At 41.8% G+C, this 26,127-nt stretch overlaps 1 protein-coding gene across 2 annotated transcripts in view; it reads left to right on the top strand.

The window, feature by feature from the left end:
• Positions 1-404: 404 nt before the first annotated feature.
• The window catches only part of LOC130112554 (protein GPR108), a 31,382-nt gene continuing 5,659 nt past the window's right edge, over positions 405-26,127 (top strand). The window contains exons 1-15 of one of the 2 annotated variants that reach the window (XM_056279976.1): positions 405-1,090; positions 1,443-1,562; positions 11,138-11,188; positions 11,542-11,633; positions 11,726-11,808; positions 12,139-12,344; positions 12,476-12,538; positions 21,009-21,110; positions 21,199-21,332; positions 23,175-23,250; positions 23,614-23,687; positions 23,787-23,904; positions 25,413-25,543; positions 25,645-25,682; positions 25,800-25,849. In XM_056279976.1, the coding sequence (XP_056135951.1) occupies positions 1,001-1,090; positions 1,443-1,562; positions 11,138-11,188; positions 11,542-11,633; positions 11,726-11,808; positions 12,139-12,344; positions 12,476-12,538; positions 21,009-21,110; positions 21,199-21,332; positions 23,175-23,250; positions 23,614-23,687; positions 23,787-23,904; positions 25,413-25,543; positions 25,645-25,682; positions 25,800-25,849 (1,428 nt within the window). In that variant the 5' untranslated portion in view covers positions 405-1,000. Of the gene's footprint in view, positions 1,091-1,442; positions 1,563-11,137; positions 11,189-11,541; positions 11,634-11,725; positions 11,809-12,138; positions 12,345-12,475; positions 12,539-21,008; positions 21,111-21,198; positions 21,333-23,174; positions 23,251-23,613; positions 23,688-23,786; positions 23,905-25,412; positions 25,544-25,644; positions 25,689-25,799; positions 25,850-26,127 lie in introns of both variants that reach the window. The other variant, XM_056279975.1, reaches the window with a different exon arrangement.

Here is a 26,127-nt window from a genome sequence, read left to right as displayed (position 1 = left end):
AGTGCCACACGCTACCAATCCCGGCAGTGGGACCACTGATATAGCTGCCTTCTTATAAGACACTGATTTGTTCCATTTCATTGTGTTTTACTCTGTGTATTGTCTGGGTTTTTTTTTTACCTATTTGTCTTTGTCTGTTATGGGCCTTGAGTCTGCAATAAAGTTTTGAATTGAATTGAATTGAATTGAACTGAATTGAATTGAATCACTCATAAATAAAAAATTACTTCTTCAAAACCTGAGTGCAAAAGTAGCAATGACGTTACTAAACCAGCTGGAGACAGCAATGCACTTAACCGTGCCTAATCTGCCGAAAAATCGACGAAGAAGAAGAAAAAGAAACTGGGGGGGAGAAGGTGCCGACGACGAAGACGTAGACGACGAAGACGTGGAGGTTCATAATAATCACGTGAAACGTTTAAGCCGGAAATGCATACGCAAACGTTAAACAACGCGGCGTCATGTAGAATGATGAATTCAAGGTCCAGTCAAGTTTTGCGGAAGTAAACATCTCCACTGTTCGCTAACAAGGTCCTTTTTTTTACGGTTACAAACGTCATGCTTTTCGCTCTATTGTACGATGTCTGTGTTTAAATGAGGTAACTTGCGTAGTTCGTACTCAAATTCAGGCAGTCGGCGTTTTCGTGGACGGCCAATTGTCAACACCTAGCACGGTGGACACCGTGAAACGAGACGAGGGAGTACGAACCCCCCCTCTGGCTGTCTGTGAGCCTGCTTTCGAGCATTGTGGATGCTCAAAATAACTTGAAAACATTAATTTCTCTGATACCGTCGTACGGTGTCATCTAAATCCACGTTTAGAAACAGATTAAAAGGCAGTCGTACTGAATTCCAAGAGTAACGGCAACACCTTAACTCGTGGCCTAGGGAGAAATAGTTGGCTAACGTTGGCTAGCTTTTTAGCTAACGTTTAGCAGTTGTGTCGGAGGCAAACGTTGACAAATTTTCCTTGTTAGTGAGTTAGGCGTCGATCATAGCTATGACACATAGAGACTTTCTCATAGCTGGATTTTTACTTGTACTCTTGCTGAATTGCTGTAACGCAAGGATACACAAACTATCTCTAAAGGTAAGTTATTAAAGATGTGCTACATTTTACTTAGCTAGCTTTTTCCTTTTGCTGTGTGATATCTTTCGGGGTCATCCTTAAACAGCCGACGTATGTGTCGGTAGTAAGACTTAAAATGGTGGAGCATGTGACAACATTAAAACCAAACTGTCATACGTAGTGTTTCTAACCGGGTTTCTCCATTTGGCGGGGCACGGGTCAAGTGTCAGATAATAGCGTAAGCAACAATTACCAATAGGTAAAGTTGATATAGCTCACTCAGAACGAACAGTTAACTGTCATCAACTTTCAGTGTCTTGCCCTTTTCTCCAGTGTTCATGCCTCCGGTTCTTTACTCCCCTTTTCTTCCCAGAATGAAACACGGTTTGTCATCCACCTCAACACTTTTGGTTTCTACGCCAATGGAACTCTGGATGTTAACCTGCTGTCCCTGCGCCTCCCAAAACAATGGGTGGACTACAACAAGTACCCTGTAGGGAGTAAATGTGTGTGTGTGTGTGTGTGTGTGTGCATGCGCATGTGCTTACATGTCCTCCTGCATATGTGTTTCGGAGGGTTGAATACACGTGGGAAGTGTTGGCTGATGTTGATGTTCTCAGTTGGCTCTATAGCTAGCTGGGTTCAACTGACCTTTCACAAAGTTCTGGCCCCCTTAGTTACTGTTGCTATGCCCGTCAAGCTTTTCAGAACCATCCAGGAAGTAGCCGTAAAAGACCAAAACAAGAAGGCAGAATTCAGTGTATTCCCAGAGAAAATAAGTGATGTATTTTGGAGTAATTCACCCTTAATATCATCCCGTGCAAGGCAGAAGGTGTTAACAGTATGTGGTGGAGGGGTATTCATCCAGCCATCCAAATCGCTTATCCGTTGAGTCCAGGCTGCTGGATGCGACTGCAATTGAAGGTAAAGAAGGTTGCAATCAAAGAATGAGAAATCCATCAGCTAATTCTGAAACACACCCAGACTAACATTGTGGACCAATCGTGTTCTTGCACTGCAGGGTAAGGGGTAAGTTTAATATATTGAAGTTATTATTGGATCTTTTTCATAATCCATTGTCAATGTCATCGTATTATAGTGTTGATTTTGACCAGGATACACCACGATGTTCTTTTATCCAGGCTATTCTGGGGGTTCTATATAGGCTCCTGGGGGCAGCCAGGGACACACCATGAGCCCAGGGGTACCGCCCTGTGATTTTTTTATTATTATTTATGTTTTTGTTTTTTTGTTTTTTCCTCCGTACTGGGACTAGGATTTTCAACAAAATGAGGCCAATGGGAGGCCTTAAAGTCAACCGCGGGTGGGTTGAATTTGCCGAACAGACAGTCCCCGCGTGGAGCTCGTGAAGGGGAGGAAAGGTTACAAATAACTGGATATGGGGAGGGCAGACTGGCCAGAGACTGTCCCAGGGCCCAACTGACCCTCCCCATGGGTCTTTATGTTCTCAAATGAGAATTGCAACCTGGCTAACCTGCGACTAGGATAACAAAATTATTTTAGTGGGCTAGCTATCGCTAAGTTAAATATGCTAAGTTAGGTATCTAGCCACAGACAAAGCTGGTTATGTTCATCAGGTAGCTTGATAATGCTATTTTGTTAGTCGGTCATACGTTGATTTGTCGATTGCGTGGGTAAAAGTAACAATAATAATACATTGACTATATTAGCTATTGGTAATAGCTAGTTAACAAGCTTATCTTAGAGCAGATGAAGGTATTTTTGTTGAATTTTGATGAATTAAGCTGACTATGGGGTCTGCCATACTGCTTAATCCATTGCCGACATCGCTATTCTTGCGGTTTGGATTTCGGGAAAGGAAAGAAAATTACAGCCCCCTCTAAACTTTTTGGATATCTAGCATCCGATTTGCAGGTCCCATAGGCATACCTTTTCAGCGTTTTGCTGTCTGTTGAAAGATTGACAGACCTCCCTCACATAGAAACCGTTGCTAAGGTAGGATTGATCAAGAACCATTCTGGGGCAATACATTGCGAAAGGTCAGTTGTCAAATGTTTTCAAATTATGTTCTTCAAATTATTAATTGTAAATTGTATAGGATAACGTTTAAATTCAAATTTTGCCTGATGTTGGTACAAAGTCGTGCATTGAAAATGTATTCATTCATTGTCTATCTCTGGAGAATTTATATCACAGAATGCATGTGTTGCTCACTGTATTGTAAAAGCTTTGGTATATTTCTAAAGAAGTGTCAGGCAAAAGGGACATGAACAGGAATGCAAAGTAAAGAATGCAATAGCAAGTCCAGTTACTATGATGCATTTTTGCTCCACATGGAGAGAAAAGAATGGCCCTGAAATATTGGCTTAGTCTTGTATTAAAATGTCAATGTTTGCCAAGGTAGTAAACTAGTTTTTTGGTGAGTGTTTCCAGTGGTAACAAAACGATGTCAAGATGGCATAAAAGAATTTTTTTTTTATAACCTACGTTTTATTTTCATAGTTTGGCAGTCTTGATGTCATTATGCTCACCAGCTTCATAGTGGAGATCTTGGACAGTGGACCATAGTGATGCGTGGGTCGACCCACAACTTGCGGGTCCTGCCGGTTCAGCTTATTAGAAAATATCATGGGTTGGGGGGGGGGTCGGGTCAAGAAGTCACAAAGCAGTGTTCTGAGTAACTTATAAATAACTTACAGAAATATTGTGTGCAATAGGATAGGCTGTGCATTACAGGTCCACCTTCTCTTACTCTCTCTGTCTGTCTCTCTCAAACACACACATGCACACACGCAAGCAGCTTTATCAGTGTGTGACTGTAGTTTTGGTCAATGCATGTGTTTTAGAGTGTTGAGGCTTCTGTGTGAGATTTTTCCCTAAGTGGTATCCGTAGCTTTTTGTTTACAGCACCAAAACTCATTTTTCATTCGAAAGAAGAGGCTACCACTGACAATATGGCAGACTTAATCAGAGAAAAGTTTAAAGCGGGCGATGCTAAGGTTGCATGCAAAGAGCTAAAAAAGTAAGGTGTGGGATAGAGTTGAGTAAGTTGTCCTGTCCGATGACACCATTACAGCCTATGTGCGTTATCTGCTCGAGTTGTGAGGCATTGTACAAATATGATGGCCATAAGAAAGTCATTCATGTCGTGGGCCCACTGCCCCACAGCCTAGCAAGCCCAATCAACAAGCTTCATCAAATCAGCCCTTGATGTCAGCATTCATGAAGAACAAGGGGCTACTTGCATCAAAATCTAACCTTGTGGATGATTTTGTGGAGTTCTGCTGCTCTGACTTGTGCCCATTTGATATTGTGCCCGGTAAGGGGTTTACTGGTGTGGCACTAGGGCTAATAAATATAGGTGCACATTTTGGGTCAGTGGATGCAGACCATGTCATCCCTCACAGGTAGACCATCTGTGACAGAGCGAAAGAGCTGGCAAAAAAAGAAAAAGCCAGTCTCTGTCAGTCTATTGACAAAGCACTGGAATACAGAATTGGCATTAGCTTCAATATGAGATCATATACAGTTCTGGCATGTGACTTCATCACAGCAGACTGGAAACTGTTGAGTGATTTCCACTTTGTAATTCGACAGGACAATAAAGAAAACTGCCACAAACATACATGAACAAATCAGTAAGGAACTTTTAGAAGTTTGCATATCAGCTGGAGGCCTGTCAAAAGTTGTTTGTGATCAGGGTCCCAATATTAAAGCTGCACTTAAGATCTATTTGTGGATACCATGCACAGTGCATGTAATCAGTAACATCTTGAAGCATACATTTGAGGAAAGGGATGCACCAGACTTCATGCGGGGGGGTGACTGACCAAATGGTCAAGTGCAAAAACCTGGTCGCATACTTGGAGAAGCCTTCCGCGTGCTGTTCTACAAGAAAGCTAGACTAGATGGAACAGCAAGGCAATGATGCTGAGATCCATCACCAAGCAGTACAGGGAGATCCAGGAGCTGCTTCAGGACAAGAGGGGGGAACAGTGCATGGAGGGGATCCAAGTGGAGGTCCTCAACACAGTTGGAGAGTTCTTGTCCCCCTTTAAAGATACATCCGAAAATATGGTGGGTGACCGCTACCCACAATCAACACAGTCCTGTTGTGACACCGCAGGCTGAAAGGACATTGTGAGCCTTGGTGCAGGGATCCAGGCTACATGCAACAAATCCGCAACCGTGCAGGAGTGCTGTTTAAACAAGCAGTTTATGATCACCCCCACCCATAAAATTGCCACCTTCCTCTGTCAATGTTTCAAGACATTGAAAATGTTCCTGCCAGTTGAAAGGTTGACAGTTAAGTCAATTTTATTTGTATAGCCCATTATCACAAATTACAAATTTGCCTCAGTGGGCATTATAGCAACACAACATCTTGTTAGACCCTCGCATTGGATAAGGAACAACTCCCTAAAAAAAACCTTTAACAGGGAGAAAAAATAGGAAGAAACCTCAGGGAGAGCAACAGAGGAGTGATCTCTCCCAAGACGGACAGACGTGCAATGGATGTTGTGTGTACACAATTTACAGAATACAACATTGAAAGAGGATAACAGAATTATAATGGAATTATAAAATATATGAAGACTATGATGATCTACAGGCACATTTAGCTGCGTTAAGTGCGCCTGTAGATCTGTCAAGCTCTGGAGAGACTGTGGTATTGTAGTCACCAGAGACAATGCAATGAGGATCTCGATAACGTAAGAGTTGCACTGATGGAGAGCAAACATTTTTCATCAAAAACATTAAGTGCGTAGATACACGCTAATAGAAGTTTTATATAATTAATAGAGAGCAGCACATAGACAAATCTACTGTCATTGTCATTACCATTCTCCATAACCACAAGCTGTAATTTCCTTTCTGCTATAATCAGGACACCTCTAGCTTTAGTTGGCATGCATGAATGAGCTATAATTTTATAGTGCTTGTTTTGGAACCGCTGCATGTCCTTCGCTGTCAGGTGTGTCTCTTGAATCAGAGTTATAGAAACACGTTTACAGTGTAAAAATTTCAGGCAACGAGTGCGCTTAATGGGTGAGTTCAGACGTCGAACGTTCCAGCTTAAGATATTTAAGTTGGCCATTTAAATGGTGGTGTAGCAAAATAACATGCAAACAGTCCACTTTGTATGAGTAGTAAAGAAAAGACTTAAATTGAAAATATGTCTCTTAATAGCTAATGGCCACACAGTACATTTAGCATAGACAAATTGAAAGTTTAACAACAGAACTACAGTGCATCCGGAAAGTATTCACACCCCTTCACTTTCCCCACATTCTGTTATGTTACAGCCTTATTCCAAAATGGATTAAATTCCTTTTTTTTCTCATTAATCTACATACAATACCCCATAATGTCAAAGCGAAAAAGGTTTTGTAGAAATTTTTGCAAATTTATTAAAAATAAAAACTGAAATATTGCATGTACATAAGTATTCACACCCTTTACTCAGTACTTGGTTGAGGCACCCTTGGCAGCGATTACAGCCTCAAGTCTTCTTGGGTATGAAGCTACAAGCTTGGCACACCTATATTTAGGGTATTTCTCCCATTCTTCTCTGCAGATCTTCTTGAGCTCTGTAAGGTTAGATGGGGAGCGTCGCTGCACAGCTATTTTCAGGTCTTTCCAGAGATGTTCAATGGGGTTTCAAGTCTGGGCTCTGGCTGGGCCACTCAAGGACATTCACAGACTTCTCCCGAAGCCACTCCTTCGTTGTCTTGGCTGTGTGCTTAGGGTCGTTGTCATGTTGAAAGGTAAACCGTCCTGAGCGCTCTGGGGCAGGTTTTCATCAAGGATCTCTCTGTACTTTGCTCCATTCATCTTTCCCTCGATCCTGACTAGTCTCCCAGTTCCTGCCACTGAAAAACATCCCCACAGCATGATGCTGCCACCACCATGCTTCACTGTAGGGATGGTATTAGCAAGATGATGAGAGGTGCCTGGTTTCCTCCAGACGTGACGTTTGGCATTCAGGCCAAAGAGTTCAATCTTGGTTTCATCAGACCAGAGAATCTTGTTTCTCATGGTCTGAGAGTCCTTTAGGTGCTTTCTGGCAAACTCCAAGCGGGCTGTCATGTGCCTTTTACTGAGCAGAGGCTTCCGTCTGGCTACTCTACCATAAAGGCCTGATTGGTGGAGTGCTGCAGAGATGGTTGTCCTTCTGGAAGGTTCTCCCATCTCCACAGAGCAACGCTGGAGCTCTGTCAGAGTGACCATCGGGTTCTTGGTCACCTCCCTGACCAAGGCCCTTCTCCCCCGATTGCTCAGTTTGGCTGGGCAGCCAGCTCTAGGAAGAGTCCTGGTGGATTCAAACTTCTTCCATTTACGAATGATGGAGACCACTGTGCTCTTCGGGACCTTCAAAGCTGTAGAAATTTTTTGTACCCTTCCCCAGATCTGTGCCTCGATACAATTCTGTCTCGGAGGTCCACAGACAATTCCTTTGACCTCATGGCTTGGTTTCTGCTCAGACATGCACTGTCGACAGTGGGACCTTATATAGACAGGTGTGTGCCTTTCCAAATCATGTCCAATCAATTGAATTTACTACAGGTGGACTCCAATCAAGATGTAGAAACATCTCAAGGATGATCAGTGGAAACAGGATGAACCTGAGCTCAATTTTGAGTGTCATAGCAAAGGGTGTGAATACTTATGTACATGCAATATTTCAGTTTTTTATTTTTAATAAATTTGCAAAAAATTCTACAAAACCTTTTTCACTTTGTCATTATGGGGTATTGTGTGTGATTGATGAGGAAAAAAAAGGAATTTAATCCATTTTGGAATAAGGCTGTAACATAACAAAATGTGGGGAAAGTGAAGGGGTGTGAATACTTTCCGGATGCACTGTATATACAAACGGGCAAATCACCAGGTCCTTGTAACACCTAAGGTTTGCATGGAACATGCACTAGTCATTCCTCATTCCTATGGCACGCGTACTGCAAGGCCACTCCTCACCACCCCTCTCCCCTCCTATGTCTCATGATGTTCAATAAACAACAGAAAACAAACAGAAAAAAAAACCCACAGAAGAGATGTTGAAATTGGCATAATACACAAAGTACACAAATAGCTTCAGCACTGGGCTCTTCAGTCCATGAAAAAAAACACGATGTAAAACACATAACAGAACATCATAAATATCAACCAACTTATCTAAACATTAGGAAGATTGACCCCCCTCAAGAGTGAACAATGCGTGATGTGAACAATTCAGACCCTATAACATAAACTATCAGAACTAAAGTATCAGCACAGCAGAACGGCATTAACTTCAACAAGCTTTGTTAAGCAATGTGAGGAATAAACAGCCCTAAAGAGTGAGCAATAGCAACGTCAGTCCAAGTCCCATCACTATTGAATAGCTAAATTTTAGCAGGTAGTCACGGTGTACAGCATAATGTCACAAGATCGTTTAGCTGCGGGCAACATTAACTCACGGTGGCGGTGACAAGGCGTCCATCTTGTTGCTGTTGTCCAGCTCTTGGAGCAAAGCAGCCATTTCTTGATATTGCAGGGCTGGTGGAGGTTGAAAGGTGTTTTGAAGAAACTTCTTGGCTTCGTGTGGCATCCCAAGGTTGATGGTGTGCCCACGATAGGTGATTTTCAGCTGGGCCGGGTAAAGCAGGAACGACTGGAGCCCAAGCGAGATCATCCTCTTGTGGACCGGGGTGAACTCCTTCCATTTGTTCATCGTTTCTCTGCTGTAATCCGGGAAGAACAGTAAGGTTTACTTGTTATGCCTAATGGGTTGAGCTCTAGCTCCCTTCAAAATGGCTTGACAGTCAGAGTAGTCCAGCAGATTGAAGGTCAGCTTGCAAGGCCGGTTAGCATCTGTGCTAACTCTGCTGTAAAGTCTGTGGGCTCTGTCTGCAGATAACCCATTCTCCCAATGAAGGTATCCACTTCAGCAAGTTTTTGCTCAGAAAACCAATGGCGTCCAACCCTTCCTCGCAGGGTCCGAAATTAACACTCGCCACCCGCCAAATGCGAGTAGATTTTCTGATTGGCGAGTAAAGCTCAGAAGCCTACCCGCCACATGGCGAGTAACAAAAAAAGTGAAATCCAACCACTTAATCCCCTCCACCTCTCTCGCTGTCCCCCACTAGGGGACAAAACACCCTGGACCATCTTTATACTAATATTAAGGACTCGTACAAGGCTAGTCCCTGCCCCCACCTAGGGCAGTCTGACCACCTCTGCCTGTTCCTGGTCCCAGCATACAAACCCCTCATAGAACGGATCAAGCCAGCATTGAAGACAATTAATGTCTGGCCAGAAGGAGCAGTCTCTGAACTCCAGGACTGTTTTGACAACAGCTTCAAGACCACCTCTATCATTCCTGATAGAGGTGGTCTTGAAGAAATCAACAAATCTATAAAAATAAAAAAAACCGAAGAAATCAACACCCACATGTCTGAATGACTACTGACCCACAGCACTCACCCCCATTGCCATGAAGTCCTTTGAGAGACTGGTTCTTGCTCACATCAAAAACACTACCCCCACACACACACATTCGACCCACATCAGTTCACCTACCATCCCAAAGGGTCTACACAGGGCGCCACTGCCCTGCATTCTGACCCACCTTGAACTTAACATTAACAGCACATACATCCGGATGCTGTTCATAGATTACAGCTCTACTTTTAATACTATCATCCCCACCAAACTAACCACCAAACTCTTCCCTCTTGGCCTCAACCCCTCCCTTTGTAACTGGACCCTGGCCTTCCTGACCAACAGACCACACCTCCTCCACCCTGACTCTCAGCACAGGTGCCCCTCAAGGCTGTGTTCTGTATGTTTTTAGTGATGTTGTTTTTGGAGGTTTTTGGATATGTGTTTTTGTCTTTTGTGTTGCACAGCTGTGGGCTGAGGGAAACGGAATTTCGTTTCTTTTGTGTATGTAGTACATAAGATCCATCCATCCATCCATTATCCAAGCTGCTTATCCCAATTGGGGTCATGGGGATGCTGGAGCCTATCCCAGCAATCATTGGGTGGCAGGCGGGGAGACACCTTGGACAGGCCGCCAGGCTGTAGTACATAAGATGAAATGACAAATACATTGTTCCTGATTCCTGTATTGTTTATAAGGGTAGGGATACCTGCAGTCAGTTGAGACTGAAGAGGTCACTTAGATGAGTGATAAAACGTTTCTCAAGAAACACTGTGTCCAGATGAGCTGATTCAACTTTCTGGTATTTCCTTAACTGGATTATTGAGCATACATAAAAAATGGACCATACTCACTGTTATATTGGTGTTTTATGGGGTAACAGAATATGATCCTTTCACCTGTCCTTTAAACAACAGTGGCTTAGTCAAGACTGTATACAGAATTGTCCATTATCTGTGACTTCCCAATGGTGCTGGCCGGGTAGTTAGTTGATGAATACTGCAATCTACGGTTAAGTGTAGGCTGGTCATTGCTGGAAGTTGAAAAGGAAGTAGCTCAGCAGTGCAATCGACCTTTGATAAGATTGGAAATTTCAAGTCATAGCTTTTAACTGTCACTTCCAAATGTGTATTTTAAACAGTTGGGTTTAATTGTACTTGTTGAAACATGTCTGACACTTGTAATCTGTGGTACCATAAGACACCGTTGTAAAACTGTGAACAGCTGTGGTTCCATGTCCCAGATCTCTAAAATGAAGTCTGTGTGTAAAATGACATCATAACCTAGATTGCACAATGGGAAAAGCTGTAAAAATAAGTCCCAGATTGTAACAAAAAAGAAAGAAGGAAATATCCTTTAAATTTTTTAGCAAACTAAACGTGACTCCAAACATAGTGAATATTAACTCTTCTCCAGACCATACAGCCTTATTCTTAATTACTACGCTAGCTAGATGGTTGAGTCAGTTGATAGGGTAACTTATATTTTTCTTTTGCCTATTACTGTTACATTATGTTAAACTTTTACACATTACACTGTTCAGACTGAACCTGGGTATTCTCCTATTTATTCATGTATTTGTTTATTTCTTTATTTGCTAATGAGCATCTGATATGATGCCTTTTTGTGACGCTGGTACAAACTCATGTTTCCCTTTCTAGGTTGGATTCAGTCTGTCCAAGTCTCGTGTAACTGGAGTTCTTACTTACACTGTATGTACATCAAGCTCAAAATATCTGAAATAGTCTTGAGATTACATGGGGGGACACTAATTTCTGGGGGCCATTTTAAGGCAGGTGTATTTTATATGAATGTCCAAATGTTTTGTATTTATAGAAAAGCCAAGTGATGTACAGTGCAAACCTGGAAAGAAGATAAAGTCAAAATGTGTAAAATATAAATAAAAGCGATTCTGATAGATCAAGACAAGATAATTATGACTTACTAGACAATGCAGGATGCTGACAGTGAATGCCATTATATTGGTGTCTAGTGAGCTATATGCTGGGCACAAAACCTTTGACATTGTGTAATATTTTTTGTTTTGAAATTTATTTTCCTTCAGGCAGAGGAAACAGAGACATGCCCACTCTCTCTCTCAAAGTCAACCAACAATGAGCCCCTCATCCTCTTCATCATTGATGTTAATAAACTCAGGTATGTATCTCGAGTGCCACTGTTGAATTGTACAATACAAAAGTAGATTTTACAGTCCAGTTCTTGGTTTTTACATGTGTGCATTTGTGCAGTGTCAATGTGAGATGTTTGGGTGACCAAGACAACCACTTGACAGCCAAAGTTAAGTCAGACATGCTGCCTGCCAAAGACGAAGGTCAGTTTCTCTTGATGTTACAGAAATTATTAGAGCTAATGAGCCTGCACGTTACTCCCCAGCACAGCCACATTGCTCACATAACCAGAGCAAGAAAGAATCAGTGAGATCATTTTGTAATTTATAATTTCCATCTGATAAAAATTTTGTAGTTCCTAAGGAACCATCTTGAATGCTGAATGGCTGTATAATGGCAAAATCCAACATACTTTCAGTCTCCAAAACTAATTGTGCTGGAACCTGAATTTTTGCTCCAAAGTCAATCACTTGGCCATTTAATTAGATGGTGCTAAGGGACCTGATGGTAATTTGGATGCTTGTGTCCTTTAGGTCTGAGAGAGAGTCTTCCTGCTCATGCTGGCAACCCAAACCCTGGAGATGACAAAATACCAGAAAATAATAAAACTAACATAGGGACAAAGGTGAATGAAGAAGGACAGAACACTAAGAAGGTTAAAAGGCTTGTGGAAAGCCAACAAGATAAACCCAAACCTGCTTTAGAAGTTTTGAGAAAAGGAGAGGAAACTGTGTTCGAGGTGAGGTTTCATTGTATACAGATACACGTGACAATAAAGATGAACGTGTTTGGGTGTGTGCACGTGCTTGCATGTGCTGAGAGTAATAGCTGTACTCATGAAAATAATGTCTAACCTCCACTTGTCTCCAGCTGGGAAAGACCAACCAAATGACCTTAGCTCTGGACAACGTTAATGGCTCCTACAACTTCAGTGTGAGTATGCCAACCTTCAAACAATCTTAACATACATGTTCATACTTTATGTATACAAGGAGATTTGAACTTGAAAAATATATGTTCGAGACCCCGGTTGAACAAAACGTTTTGTAATACTATGAAAGCTGGGGCTGGCAACTTTGGAGAAGTTACCAATTTTAACACTACACCCCCCAAAAATCCATCCCCCCTCCCCTTGCTCTGCTTCTTCCTTCCTTCCAGTAACCCCTTCCTCCAAACCAGTGTGGGTACAACAGGGTCATCAAATCAGTCTCAAAAATGTATCTATCACTAATTTAAGTGTTTAATATTTTATAATTAAACTAATAAAATTGATAGAATAATTAAATCATTCCATAAAATCAGTTTAATAAAATTGGTCTCAGGAATCAGTCTCATATTTATTAAGCATTACGTTTGGTGTTTAATATTTTATAATTAAACTACTGAAGTTGATGGAATAATCAGTGTTGCATGGATTAGAGTACTTTGGCAGGGGAAGGCATCAATAAATATTGTCACAAAACAGGCAGGACAACAACTTGCTTCAATGAAAACAGTTAGAACAATCAAAGACTAATGCTAATCAACACTAATTCACTGGACAACAAGTTTTTTCAAACATTTTGCTTCCTGAAAAAAAAACCCAAGAGATTATGGTAGACAATGTCAAGCTGAACACAAAAATCATTTCTGATTTGCTGTCTCATGTAGGAATTTGGAGAAACGTTAAAATAACTTTTATTGAATTTAACATGTTTAATTGCATAATGATACTGACACATTGTGTTAGTTCAACTGAGCTTAGAATGTTTAGCAGCAGGGGTCCGCGGTGGTGTAGCGGTCTAAGCATCGGCTCTGTGTCGATGCAGTTGCCCACTGGGGACCGGGGTTCGCGCCCCGGTCTCGTCAGATCCGACTATGGCCGGACTCGACGAAGCAGCGATCATTGGCAACGCTGTCTTCGGGAGGGGGGCGGAGTCGGCTTGTGTTCGTCACGTGAATGCGTCTCTGTGTGTGTCGGAAGAAACAGTGGTTCGGCTTGGAGTCGCCTTGTCACGAAAGTGGCGAGGCGGTCTCCTTCGAGACTGCCGGCCGGAGAGATGCAGTTGGCGAACGCATACAATGCGAGGGTGGGTGTTTGAATTAAAATAGGGATCGATTGGCCACTAAATTGGGAGAAAAAAGGGAAAAATCAGAAATAAATTTATAAAAAAAAAAAAGAATGTTTAGCAGCTGATTTTCGTTTGTACTCGGCATCTGGTGCCTCTCATGTCAGTGTCCAACAATAGTCGGCCAGCATTGATGGATTCCAGTTGCCCTGATATCTCTTTTCCATGGTCGCAATGTCCTGGTGAATCTTTCACCATGTTTGTCACTGACTGCACCAAGATCAGCAGGGAAAAAGTCCAAGTGTGAATGCCGAAAATGAATTTTCAATGACATGTTGCACTGCATGGTTTTGTATGCTTTAAGCATGTTGTGAAGCGGCTCAATGTAGTTTGGTGCTCTGTTGTTGCCAGGAAAGTCCTCAACAACATGCTTAAATGCCTTCCATGCTATTTTCTCTGGCCCCACTAGCAGATCTTCTGTCTCCCTGTCATTGATGACCTGTCTGGTTTGTGGACCAACAAAAACGCCTTCCTTAATCTTGGCATCAGTTATTCTTGGAAACATCTGTCTCAAATAGCAAAATATATCACCTTCTTTGTTCAGAGTTTTATATGAAGAGGAGGCAGAAATATATTTGTTGGGTCGTCAAGTGGTTTATGCGCCACACTTTTCTGCCCTGGAATGAAATGCTTATGGAGGGGCCAGTTCTTTTAAATGTAATGTGACTCTTTAGCATGGCTATCCCATTCACTAAGGAAACAACAGTACTTTGTATATCCAAGCTGCATTCCTAGTAGCAGTGCCAATACTTTTAGATCACCACAGATGTTCCAGTTGTAATTGTTGTACTGAATGTGTTTCAACAACAGTTCCATGTTATTGTAGGTTTCTTTCATGTGTACTGCATAGCCAGTGGGTACTGAAGGGTGGACGTTGCCATTGTGTTACAGGACAGTGTTCAGACTTAACTTTGACAAATCTATAAAAAGACGCCATTGTTGTGGGTCATGCACACAACCCAAAGCCATGAAAAATCCATCAGTGTCAGTGCAGAAAGAGGTTGTCAGCATGTGTAAAGAAGTTTGTTAAAAGCTCTTGATGCTTCCGAAAGATAGAAATGTTTGTACCTGGTGGCAGGAAACCCCGTCCTTGCAATCTTGAACCAAGTAGTTCTGCTTTAGCTTTTGACAGATCTAAGTCCCTGACCAGGTCATGCAATTCTGACTGTGTTGTCAGATGAAGATAACCAGGCATAAAGGGTTCAGCATCTGGATCAGTGTCATTTTCCACATCTGGTTCATGCATTGTGGCATCTTCATCTGCCTCATCTAGGCTCCATGTCTCTGGTGGCTTCAGTACTGGCAAACTGTCATCATGTGGCACCGGTCTCATGGCTGAAGGTACATTTGGGTATTCAGTAGAGTTCTTATTTTTAGTAGAGAAGCCAGATACATTAGTCAGACAGAAGTAACAGTCAGTCACATGATCCTTCTGTTCTCGCCATTATCATTGGGACTGCAAATGGCAGTACCACTGAGCCAAGCTCTCAGGTTGACTGCACATGTTGCACAACAAAGAGCCCAGGGTTTCTCTTTGTCACCAATTTTACCTCCCTTGCTTAATAAGTGCAGTCATCGTGCGTCTTTCAGCTTTACGTGTATGTATACTTGCCACAGTTGTAACAGGATGTATCGCGGCTGTTGCAGAATTGACAAGACATTTCTGCGTATTAAATCTTCCTGAAGACAATAAATCCTTTTGTTCAGTATACTCACTATGCTATTGCCTGAAGAACATGTGCATCAACATGTGTCCAAACAGCATCTGTAAATGTGAGCAGCTTTTATAACCTATCTGCCAGCATCTAACCTGACTAAGCATGCCCAAGCATGCCTAAGACAATATTTGCATAGCACCTACACTCAGTGCATGCCCAGGCACGCTTGGACTTACCAAAACAGCTTGCTTTGTGGGCAATATACTAGTAGACTTAAAATGTGACGGGAAATCACAAAAATAGGTTATATCTCCAAAACGGTATGTGATGGAAAAACTTTAAGGTGATTTTCGTGATCAGCAGCCCAAAATCCATAAAAAACACCCAAAAGTGTTCAGGAAGCAAAATCTTTGTCCAGTGATCTAACTAATACTGATCAGGTACAATCGATATGAGCAGCAATGTAATGATCAAGGCGCAAAGGGTGATATGAGATATTGAGGCTGTGCACATTGTGTGTGTGTGTGTGTGTGTGTGTGAGAGAGAGAGGAAGGAAGGCTGCGCATGCCTTGTAGGCAAGATGGCACACAGCAAAGAATGTGGTAAGGTTAAGACAAAAAGAAAATCCGTGAAAGAGAGGGAGATTATGCACACAATCTCTCTCTCTCTATCTGCCAAGGTAGCAAATAAAAGAACCCAAAATGAAAGTAACAAATTAACAATAGAAAGAAGATGGTCTGTCTAGCAAAATCTATATGGATCAGTGTGCGTAACTGAATAGCAAATGAATTCAACCATAGTATTTTTCTCAAGTGACAAGGGGAGATTAAAACAAAAGAAAGATTGAAGGGGGAAAAAAATAAAACTAATGATCAGCCTATGTAACACTTTCTACTAGAATCACAGTGTGTTTCTAGATAATGAATGATTTCAACTAACAAAGACTTTTCTCACATGAGATAATCAGACCAATTGCTAAAACTAATGCAAAGCCTTACTTGACCATTCTTGCGATGATCAGTCCCCGTTGTCTGACAAACAGCACGGGTTCGGGAAGACAGTTTCTTTTTTGGGCTATCCGGCGTCGAAAAGCGGGCTTCAAGAAAAATGAAGTCTCTTTTCTTTGAGCAACTGAAAAACCACAGCGCTCTGTCTCTCGATACTACATGTCTTGCAGGAAAACTTGACCGGTTATAACAGCAGTGGTGCAGTGGTTAGTGTGGTTGCCTCACAGCAAGAAGGTGCTGGGTTTGAGTCCCGGGGTAGTCCAACCTTGGGGGTCGTCCCGAGTCGTCCTCTGTGTGCAGTTTGCATGTTCTTCCCGTGTCTGCTCCGGTTTCCTCCCACATTCCAAAGACATGTAGGTCAGGTGAATTGGCCATACTAAATTGTCCTAAGGTGTGAATGTGTGTGTGTGTGGGGGGGGGGGGCTGTGATGGCCTGGCAGCAAGTCCAGGGTGTCTCCCCGCCTGCTGCCAAATTACTGCTGGGATAGGCTCCAGCATCCCTATAACCCTGAGAGAAGGATAAGCGGTTTGGATAATGGATGGACGGTTATAACAGTTGATTAGCAGATGGACAAGACTAGGTTAACTTCCAATAAAACTATGACTAGCGGTAATGTGAAGACACGTGGCCCTTTGTTCTTCTGCAGAAAGGGACTCTCTTACAGTGCTTGTGATGTGCACAACCCACAGTGAGAGCGAATTTCAAATCTGCTGTGGTTTTATGGGTGAAAGTGCATCAACAGATACAGTATTACTGCAACCAATAATACTACAGTGAGAGTTGAGATGGTTGGTAAGAGATCACCTGTGAGGTTGAGCAGTTATGGGTATTGTAGTCCACGGGCAGCACTGCCTGTACACCAGATTCACATGCATGCCTGGGTTTGGCTATTGTAATTGACAACTTGTATCACAGTTGATAATCTGTGCATGTAAAAAAAAAATTCAGTGAATCTTAGTTACCCCAGCATTTATGTTGCGAAGCACTTTTTTATTTACAGGTGAATAGGGTTTTGTGATATGACCAAAATCTCATATCACTATATAAGTAATTTCACATCCTGATAATGATAGTGTGGAAAATAATTATTTGACCCTTTGCTGATTTTGTAGGTTTGCCCACTTACAAAGAATGCAACAGTCTATAATTTTAATCATATATACATTTTAACAGTGAGAGATGGAATCCCAAAGAAAATTCCAGAAAATCACATCATATGAATTTATAAAAATTAATAACCACCTGATTTAGAAAAATAAGTATTTGATCCCCTACCAAACAGCAAGTATTCTGGCTCCCACACACCAGTTAGTTTTTGTTTAAGATGCACCCCCGATCCCAACTAATTACCCACATAAAATACACCTGCATCACCTCGTTACCTGTACAAAAGATACCTGTCCACACCCAATCAATCAGATTTCCACATCTCTATCATGGGCAAGACCAAAGAGCTGTCTAAGGACACCAGGGACAAGATTGTAGACCTGCACAAGGCTGGGATGGGCTACAAGAGAATTGGAAAGCATCTTCGAGAGAAAGTAACAACTGTCGGTGCAGTTATCAGGAAATGGAAGGAACACCACACCACCGCCAACCTCCCTTGGTCTGGGGCTCCACGCAAGATCTCGCCTCTTGGGGTGTCCCTGATCATGCGAACGGTGAGGAATCATCCCAGAACCACAAGGGGGGAACTGGTTAATGACCTGAAGGCATCTGGGACCACAGTTACAAAGCAAACTGTTAGTAACACACTACGCCGTCATGGATTAAAATCCTGCAGTGCACGCAAGGTCCCACTGCTCAAGAAGGCACATGTACAGGCCCGTCTTAAGTTCGCCAATGAACACCTGGACGACTCAGAAGAGGCCTGGAAGAAGGTGATGTGGTCGGATGAGACCAAAATAGAACTTGTCGGGCTCAACTCAACTCGCCGTGGTTGGAGGGTGAAGAACACGGATTACAACCCAAAGAACACCATCCCCACCGTCAAGCATGGGGGTGGCAACATCATGCTTTGGGGGTGATTTTCAGCCAAGGGGACAGGACAACTCCATCACATTGAGGGGAGGATGGACGGGGCCATGTACCGTGGAATTCTGGACCAACACCTCCTTCCCTCAGTGAGAGCGCTGAAGATGGGTCGTGGATGGGTGTTCCAACACGACAACGACCCAAAGCACACTGCCAAAGCAACCAAAGAGTGGCTGAAGAAGAAGCACATCAAGCTTCTGGAATGGCCTAGCCAGTCTCCAGACCTGAATCCAATCGAAAATCTTTGGAGGGAGCTTAAAATTCGGGTTGCCATGCGACAACCTCGAAACCTGAATGATTTGGAGCTTGTCTGCAGGGAGGAGTGGGTCAACATCCCTGCCGAAATGTGCACAAACCTTGTCAGAAACTATAAAAACCGTTTGACATCTGTGCTGGCCAATAATGGCTTTTTTACTAAATATTAACATAGTGTTTGTCCAGGGGTTCAAATATTTATTTTGGACCAAAAATATGCAAATAAATTCATAAAATTCATACAACGTCTTATTCCACTTTTTTTGGTCATATTCTGTCTCTCACTGTTAAAATGAACCTACGCTTAAAATTATAGGCTGTTGCACTCTTTGTAAGTGGGCAAACTTACAAAATCAGCAAGGGATCAAATAATTATTTTCCCCACTGTACATATATAGCAAATTTTCTGTATGCTGAGAGGCCACTGAATAAGGTACTAATAGTGTGACTTTCTGATACCCGACTGTATCCTATGACGCAAATATGGCTTTTCCTGCTGCCACTATTACTCTGACACAGAGAGACAGGTCCAATGCTACAATATCTAGTTTTGAGGAAAAATATGCCACGGGTCGCTGCTTTCCCCCATGTTCTTGTAACAGAACAGAAGTCATAAAGCCCGCCTTTTCATCCACATTCCGTGTGAATGTTCTGTCAGGGTCGGGCAGTCCCAACATGGGCGTGGTAGTCAAAGTCGGTTTCAATTGAATGAGAGCTGCATCAGCAGCCTCTATCTACGTCACATTGTCAGTTGGTGTTAGTCCATGGCCATACATGATAGTCAATAGTGGAGCCTCCACACATACACACACACACACACACACACACACACACACACATCTACATGTAATCACGTAATCACAGATCCCCTGTATACAATAGCGTGTCATCCCAAAAAATGACATCAGTTGTTTCTTAGTGTAAGGTTTTCAAATTTGGAGGATGGCTTCTCGTTTTGAGCTCAATGTTTACTTTTTTTAATTTTTAATTTTTTTAGAGATCTTGTGCCCTAGAAAGGTGACTTTTTCTTACTGACCTTTGTGACCTTGTTCTGCTCGATGTTTTAGCAATGTAATGGTACCAATTTCACAAGCTTGTTTTGTTGATGAACAGATCATCAAATCTTTTGGCATGCAGAATCTAGACAGGGAGACGAGCAGCAGCAGTAAATAAGCAAATACGTAAATGCTCATTGTGAAAATGAACTGGCATTCGGGTCTGTAATATTTTATTTTTTTTACTTTAAAGTGGCACAGGACATCCAAAAGGTTGTCGACCCCTGCTCTAGATCAGTGTTTCCCAACCCAGTCCTCAAGGAACCCCTATCCTGCAGATTTTGTTTGCAACCCTGAATAGGTACCTGTTTGTAGTTATTCAACCAATCGGCAATGAATTATGTCAGATCTTGCACACCTTGCATAAATAAGTGCTGTGAGATGATTGGTTGAGTAAGTACAAGCAGGGCTACCTATGCAGGGTTACATGAAAATCTGCAGGATAGGGGTTCCTTGAGGACTGGGTTGGGAAACGTTGCTCTGAATTATACTAGTGTGTCCATTGTCAATCTCTATGGTTTGTGCACTACGTGGCAACACTATAGTCTATTTGTGAGTTAAGGCATGTTGTTTAATAATGATCTTCTTGCATGCTGCTTCAAATGTATATTTTTTGTCACCATCTATAAGGATGATGTATATAATTGGAAGACAGCAGCGGTATGGGGAAAGAATTTATTGCCTCTGGATTTTATACTTCCAGGTTAATCGACGCAAAGTGGTTCTAATAAGCTTACTTCTTCATCCATCGGGAAAATGATAATATGCTGCACCAGTGCGCATTTAAAGAGTATGAGAGGAGCTGATTTGATTGGCCAAGGCGAAGCCTGTCCCAACGCCCCTAATGCATTCAACCTAATCCAAACTCTTTATCAACTGTGCTACATTGTGCCAGGGCTGCAATCACCGAATTACCAAAAATATATTTGGCATGCTAATGTGCACCTGCACTTGTGCATGTGCCCAGTTTCACAAAAACAGAGCCCAGATGCTTGGCTTTCTCTCAGACCAGTTGAATTACTCGTAGCTGTAAGAAGGATATTACATTTTTCACAAATAACACTGAAAGAAAGTTGCCAAACCCAGCTTTAATGTTTAAGGAGATCAAATGACAAATCCTTTCACCCAAATTAATCTATTTCGTAAGGCACAAACTAGCAAAAATTGCCTCCTACTTTTGGATTAGTAATCTAATTGCATTGATTTTGAAGAGGGCAATGAAACACTCTCACAGTTCCTTTTGAGTATAACATTAAACTTTTTCTGGTCTCATCCTCTTCCATAGTTTCACATGATGGTTGGGTTGGTGGCTGAGGGTCTGTACAACCTCAACTTTCACTACTGTCAAAACAGGTTGCCCGGGGTTGACCTGCCCTACTCTCTCAATGTAAGTTGAGGTCTTCTCTATTTTTTGCGTGATTCTCTTTTGTGCACATACATGCATATGTGTGCTAATGTATACATGCACCCTGCAGGTAGAGGTAACGGAAAAGAATCCAGGTGGCTATCTGTCTGCAGCAGAAATTCCCCTGTCTCGCCTTTATATTTGTATGGCTGGAATCTTCTTCACTGCAGCCATGGTCTGGGTTTACACTCTCATGAAGCACAGGTACTTATGCATACACGTTAGCGGCCCATTCATTAAATTCCTTCAGTTCAGCAAGGAGAGTTAATTTGAGAACCCTCACCTTCACAAATTGTAGGGATTTTGATTATTTTTGAGTTTCTAGTATTTTTTCCTTAACCATAATGAGGTGAAATTTTGCCCACAACTATTGTCAAAGCCTTTTGGGGGATGTTGGTTTTTCTCAGGTTATACATAGTACACTTCAGTATTTTCAAACTCGAACCCCGAGGGAACTTTTCACTTTTGGCATTTTCCCACTGGCCAAAAAACCCGCTAACATCCGCCTTTGGTCAATGTAACATTGACCACCAAAGGCGGATGTTAGCGGGTTTTTTGGCCAGTGGGAAAGGGGTATCAGTTTCAAGTGCAGGGTGAGTCTAGGATGAATGCTGCACATAGAGGCATGGCCAGAGTATCAATCAGTCAATCAACTTGCATTTTTATTGCGCTTTTCTAGCTGCAACAGCCACTCAGAGCGCTTAAAAACATTACACACAACCATGACCAGACCAGACAGTAATCTTTCTTCTCCGGCTGGAGACATTGATGATCAGCTAACAGCAAGGATTAGAGAACATGAAAAAGGGAAATTAATGACGTTTGGATATTCCGAACACAAATCACAGGATATGGAAAATGATATTGACCCAAAAAATAACTTCTTCAACAACTGTCTGTACTACACTAATGATCAGTTTAACATGATGGTCAACTCAGATCATAAAATGTCCAATATCTTCTGCCTGGATTGCCGAGGAAGAGAGACCAGCATCGTCCAAATTCTGGTTTCAGTTTATTTTCACACCAGAATGCGAGTATAATATCTTACATCTCTTGAATCTAAAACCTTATGCTACTCCAGGCAAGTTGTTTGTAAAAATAACAAATTTAACACGCAGTATATAATTACAACATTGTACATTTTGTCGCATTTTTAAAACATTTTCAGAATTGTTCAAAAATGCCATGTAAAGCTGTGTTGCAGACCAATACTTCATCAACACATCTCATACAGTAAATCCTGAATCAGGTCAGAGGTTTCCGAAGTATTTGTTGTGCTATAAGTTTGGTTTTAAATCAGCACAATTTTGTTTTTGATGGAGGGGGAGGGGCAAATGTCAACACCAGATTTTAGAGTGCTGTGATTAGGACTTGCATCATCTTCAACTCAGCGGTTGAAATTTTGGATATTGGTGTTGAAAGATTTTTCATGCAGTTGATTAAAGAGTAATAAACACTTGTTTTTAGCCTGTTTCCACCCACTCGGTTTTGGTTGAAGAGGTGGAAATCGAGAGGACAGAATGAGGGGGGTTAAGGGGGCAGTGCTGTTACAGAACGCCATGCCTTCCCTTTCTACTCAGATCATATTTTATTGGTTTAATGCGCTGATCCCCACATGTGTTAGAAATACAATGTACGTAAGCTCTTCCTGTCTTTAATGACAATGCAGGGTGGATGTGATATGCCCCCCCCCCAAAAAAAAGAAAGAAAAATACTTTATAGATTTTCTCCCTCAAAATAGTCATGTAATACAGTCTTGGCCCCCCCCCACCGCCTGGATAGTCAGTTTTACTACTCTGTTGAAATACCACCCTCATTTCAGGTCAAAAAATTTAATTGGAAAATGCTGACTTTATGAAGCAGAGGAAGAAAAAAGTAGAGAAAAAGTCAAACTCGTACTCTGGTGTGAAAATAAACTGAAACCAAAGATGATATCCTTTTAAAAATATCCTTTTTTTATGTTACTAATCTCCTTAATACAGTCGCTTACATCGGGCCATTGTATTCCCTATGAAACAACTCTCATGTCATTTTTGTTTGCAGGTACAGTGTCTTCAAGATCCACTGGCTGATGGCAGCGCTGGCCTTCACCAAATCCATCTCTTTGGTCTTCCATAGTGTAAGTGCATTAATATCCCAAAAACAGGGCAAGCTACAGCATCATTCCTCATCCATTTATAATTTCATAATTATGACTGTAATCCCCTGGTTTTGTTTTGTTGCGGTTATGTTTGCCTATGTTTTGTTCACGTTTATGTCCAGTCTCCATTCTTCTGTTGTCACAGTGATTTGGTCTCTGAGTTGCCGTTGATGTTTGTCTTTTCTATGCTGTTTGTCAACCTCTAGCCTCTCGCAAGGATGAATTATCCCATATCTATTTTCTTGCTTTTTGTTTACTGAATATTGCACTCATTAAGGGTTGCTTACAACCTCAGTCCCCGATTAATTGTGTGTGCAAATCTTTTTTGTTGGTGCTTCACAGATCAACTATCACTTTATCAACACTGAGGGGCATCCTATTGAAGGCTGGGCCGTCATGTACTACATCACACACCTGTAAGTGAGACTGCGTGTGGAGTGGGGGTTTGCCCTTAAGTAGAGTGGTTACCATTTAAAATAAGTTTTATATCCTCAGCCTTTGTTTATGCTTTCCAGGCTTAAAGGTGCCCTCCTGTTCATTACGTTGGCGCTGATTGGCACTGGCTGGGCTTTTGTTAAGTATATCCTTTCTGACAAGGAAAAGAAGATCTTCATGATTGTCATCCCTCTACAGGTGTGTGTGGGCGGATGTTGGTGAGGAAGAGAGAACAAAAATGTCTAACTATGAATTTGTTGCCATTGGATTTGTATTGGTAAAGAGGTATAAGATTCAAATGTGTTTTTTCAGTTGTTAACAGAATGATATGACTGTTCAGCGATGAAACACATCAATGCTGGTGTTAATATTGACATTTCTTAGCAAATTTGTAAAAATCAGCATTTCATGGGTTGAAAATGGCCCAATATGCCATCTATTGTTTTAAATCAGCCCTGAACCTTGCAAAGCCAATGCTGACGTAGAGTCAACCAGTTGGGACTTATCTACGTTACGAAATCTTTTTTTAAAAAAGGGGGGGGAAAGAATGTTAATGCCCTCAAGAGACCCACCTCCCCCAGCCCCCGCCCTTGAATGTAAGTCTGAAACCGTGCTCATTTAAAATATATGAACACCATCGGACCTCACTCAGAGTGAGACTTTAACTGAACTGTTGACACTGAACTGAAAAGAAAGGGATACCCTGTTAAGTGTAACATTGCATTTATTAAGGTTAAATTGTTAATGTTACTGACTGTATATTGGTGTTTTGAGTTGAATGGTGAATTTGAATGGTTTTTCCTGCAAGGTTTAATCTCAAAGGGTCAACTTACCTGAAAAAGGGATTTTAGAGTGTAGACTTACCTGATTCACCTGAAACTAAAAATAGTTAACTCAGAGGATAAAATAACTGACACAAAATAGGTCTAGCTTGATAAAGTAGACTGTTATCCTAGGAAAAATATAGACCGCTTTCATCTTAATTGGAAAATATAAAATAGATAATTGACTAAACTAATTAGAAACCTGAACCTAAACAACCTAATTGGTATCAAAAAAGGGATTCAAACCATGGATTTCAGTATATCTAATTGTATGAATGTGTGACACATAGCTGTGAATAGTTTTTATGTTCAAGTGAATTTTGTCATTAAATTGACAGCTTTTTCATTTTGTTACCCCAGTCTCTGGTCTGCTATTTTGTTGCTCAGCCACTCCTTAAGAGCCTAGATCTGCTCCAGTATGAGATAGTGACCCAAGTGTTACATAAATTTCGAGAGAATATTTTGTACTGTGATGCAATAAAAAGACGCAAAATTCACCGATGGAATCAGACGATTGTACCCGTCCTCGGCTCGATGGTGTCTTTGCTGTTACTACTGCAGTGGATGCCATGGCAGTAATTAGCCCCTTTACAAACGACAACAGCATTTTCGCAACTCATTATGACTGACAATCCATGAAAAAAGTGAAAACACGCAAAATTCGCAGTATTTTGATTTTAGCTCCCTCGAACAGTAATGGCAGCAGTCCAGTGACGTCACGTTACATCTTACACGTCGCGAACGTCATTGGTACTTCTGCCCCCCTCTCAGCTCCTTGCCCACTTTTTAGCATTTTCCAAAATTATGCAGTGGGTGGAGTTAAGCTCAGACCAGGAGAAGTTACATTTTAACCTCTTTATACCCTGTTACCCACCCCCCCAGGTGCTGGCTAATGTAGCCTATATTATCATTGAGTCTACGGAGGAGGGTTCCAGTGAATATGCTCTCTGGAAGGAGATCCTGTTTTTGGTGGACCTCATCTGCTGTGGAGCCATCCTTTTCCCTGTTGTCTGGTCAGTAACATGCACACACACACAGTTTTATGAAAGCTTTTGCATGCACATGTCTTCGCACATGTAGTAGTTCTTAAATGTGTGTATGTGTGTGTTTGTAGGTCTATCCGTCACCTACAAGAGGCCTCCAGCACTGATGGTAAAGGTGGGAAGCCTGGAGTAGAATATCATCACCATCAAGTTTTATAATATACAAAGGCTATGGTTGTTGATTTTTTTTTTTTTTATGTTTTTCCTTTGGTATTGTCTCTTTCAGCTGCCATGAACCTGGAGAAACTCAAGCTCTTCCGGCATTACTATGTTATGGTGAGACAATGATGGGTTCAACTGTTGTTCTTTGGTTGAGCCTAAACCCACCCATCTATCCACCTATGCATCCATCTATCCACAGTATCTGATCCCTATTGTGCCATTTACACTCTAAGTTAAGGGGAAAATTTGCCGTTTTTCAACTTTATTTCCACACATCCATCCTCAGTAATGCTTATTATAGGATGGCACCATTTCTGTCTACACTGCATCCCTGGGAGGCATTGTGGATAGGTTAGAATTTTGCTTGCCGATAATGTTGTCAGTGGGAATTT

This window comes from Lampris incognitus, chromosome 5 (assembly GCF_029633865.1).
Source record: "Lampris incognitus isolate fLamInc1 chromosome 5, fLamInc1.hap2, whole genome shotgun sequence".
In the NCBI taxonomy this organism is placed as follows: Eukaryota; Metazoa; Chordata; class Actinopteri; order Lampriformes; family Lampridae; genus Lampris; species Lampris incognitus.
The sequence above is the reverse complement of the archived record's forward strand: the minus strand, read 5'-3'. Positions and strand labels throughout refer to the sequence as shown.